Source organism: Saprolegnia diclina (assembly GCF_000281045.1).
Source record: "Saprolegnia diclina VS20 unplaced genomic scaffold supercont1.94, whole genome shotgun sequence".
Lineage (NCBI taxonomy): Eukaryota > Oomycota > Saprolegniomycetes > Saprolegniales > Saprolegniaceae > Saprolegnia > Saprolegnia diclina.
Genome location: NW_008246161.1, coordinates 144,778 through 146,309, shown reverse-complemented (window position 1 = coordinate 146,309; position 1,532 = coordinate 144,778). Strand labels below are relative to the sequence as shown.

General features: G+C 55.7%; 1 protein-coding gene across 1 annotated transcript; it reads left to right on the top strand.

The window, feature by feature from the left end:
- Positions 1 to 560: 560 nt before the first annotated feature.
- SDRG_15517 (hypothetical protein) lies at positions 561 to 1,167 on the top strand (the record flags this gene model as incomplete). Its single annotated transcript, XM_008621692.1, has 3 exons — positions 561 to 792; positions 843 to 1,036; positions 1,081 to 1,167. The coding sequence occupies exons 1-3, from the start codon at positions 573 to 575 to the stop codon at positions 1,165 to 1,167; spliced, it is 501 nt and encodes a 166-aa protein (XP_008619914.1). The 5' UTR covers positions 561 to 572.
- Between the last annotated feature and the right edge of the window lie 365 nt (positions 1,168 to 1,532).

Genomic DNA, 1,532 nt, shown 5'->3' with positions numbered 1-1,532 from the left:
TTGTGCACCGATTCAAAGCACAAACGAGTTTGGGATATTATTGCATGGCTACTGCATACCGAGATTGGCCAATTGCCATCTCGTTCAGGCTACCCGACCACAGGTTTTGAGGCATTTACCGCTGCGCCTCGGGTGAGGCGTGCCGGGTTGCTTGGCGACGATCGAAACTAGAAGGGTGAGCTCTACCAGTCGTTGGTTTCCCTGAGCTGCGTACTTTAAACGACCATTTCGACTTGTTGCAGGCGCAAAATGCCCCTTGGGAAATGGTACCGGGCAGTACTGGCAGCAATCATAGGTCTACGGCTGTACAGTACTTGTTGTACGTGCACCTCACCACCAAGCGACGTCACGGGAAAGGAGAAGTCGGTCGATTCGCATGAATAGTCTAGTCGTCATGGCGCCAAACTCACGTAAACAATTACTTGATGCTACGATCACGTGGCCTGTGGGCACAAGTACCGGCTCGCAGCACGTGCTCTCCGTAATCCAGTTGACGGTCATGTATTTTTGGCGCCAAACGGTTTCTGGAGTCACGTGACACACCGCGTTCACCATTTATACGCTTGTTGGTAATGTCCCCGCGCTGCTTTGCCGATGACGAAGCGAATGACACGGTCGCGTGTGCAGTGCAGCACTGGGATGATTGCGGCTACGGCTGGCTACGCCTCGCCCCCATTCTGCTCTGCTGGTGCCTCTGGGTGCTACTCGGCGTTGGCATGCTCCGGCGCCACGCCGCGCTCCACGGTGTGTTTCGAAGCGACGCTGCCCGTGTCCACGATCCCATCACGCAAGGTGCGGGCTTCCGCATGTCTTGTAAGTGTATGAACGATGCGGCTTTGTAGGCATCGCCATCGCTCTCTCCCAGCGCAAGTACCGGTCGGTGCGGCAGCAGCGATTCCAGCGCGCTGTGCGACTCTTGGCCATGTGGGTGGAAGCCGCCGAGTTTCTCCTTGCGCCGCTCGAGCTCGCATTTCGCATCACGGGCCATCTACATGCACTCGAGACGATCGATTCCAGCATTCCGTGGGCCGGCGAGGTTTGGTGCATGATTCAACATCGTGCTTTATGTATCATGTGCAGGCTGGTAACGTGGTCCTGGCCTTTTCCAGTGGTACCGTCATGCTGGTGCTTCATCCGTTCCCGTCATGTACGTTTACAGCTGCTTGAACGATCATTTACAGAGGGTGGTTGGACTAGGTCACATATTTCTTGAGCGCTTTGTGCACCCGTTGGCGTTGGATCTGTTTTACATTCCAATGGTTGCGACGTTTCTGCGGCTCGGCACGTGCCCCACGGACGCCAAGCACGTCGCGTTGCCGGGTGGGATTGTCTGCGACTGCGTCGACCACTTTGGCTACTTTTGGGTAGTCGTGTTCGTACCACATGTTGTACTGGTTTTATGGACGTTAATGTGTACAGGCGCTCGGACTTGTATCGTTTGTGCTCTTTTACTGCGGTGCGCTACACCATAAAATGCACGTCGAGCCGCGGGCGACGACCGTCGACTTTCGCCTCGAGCCGAGCTACCAGTT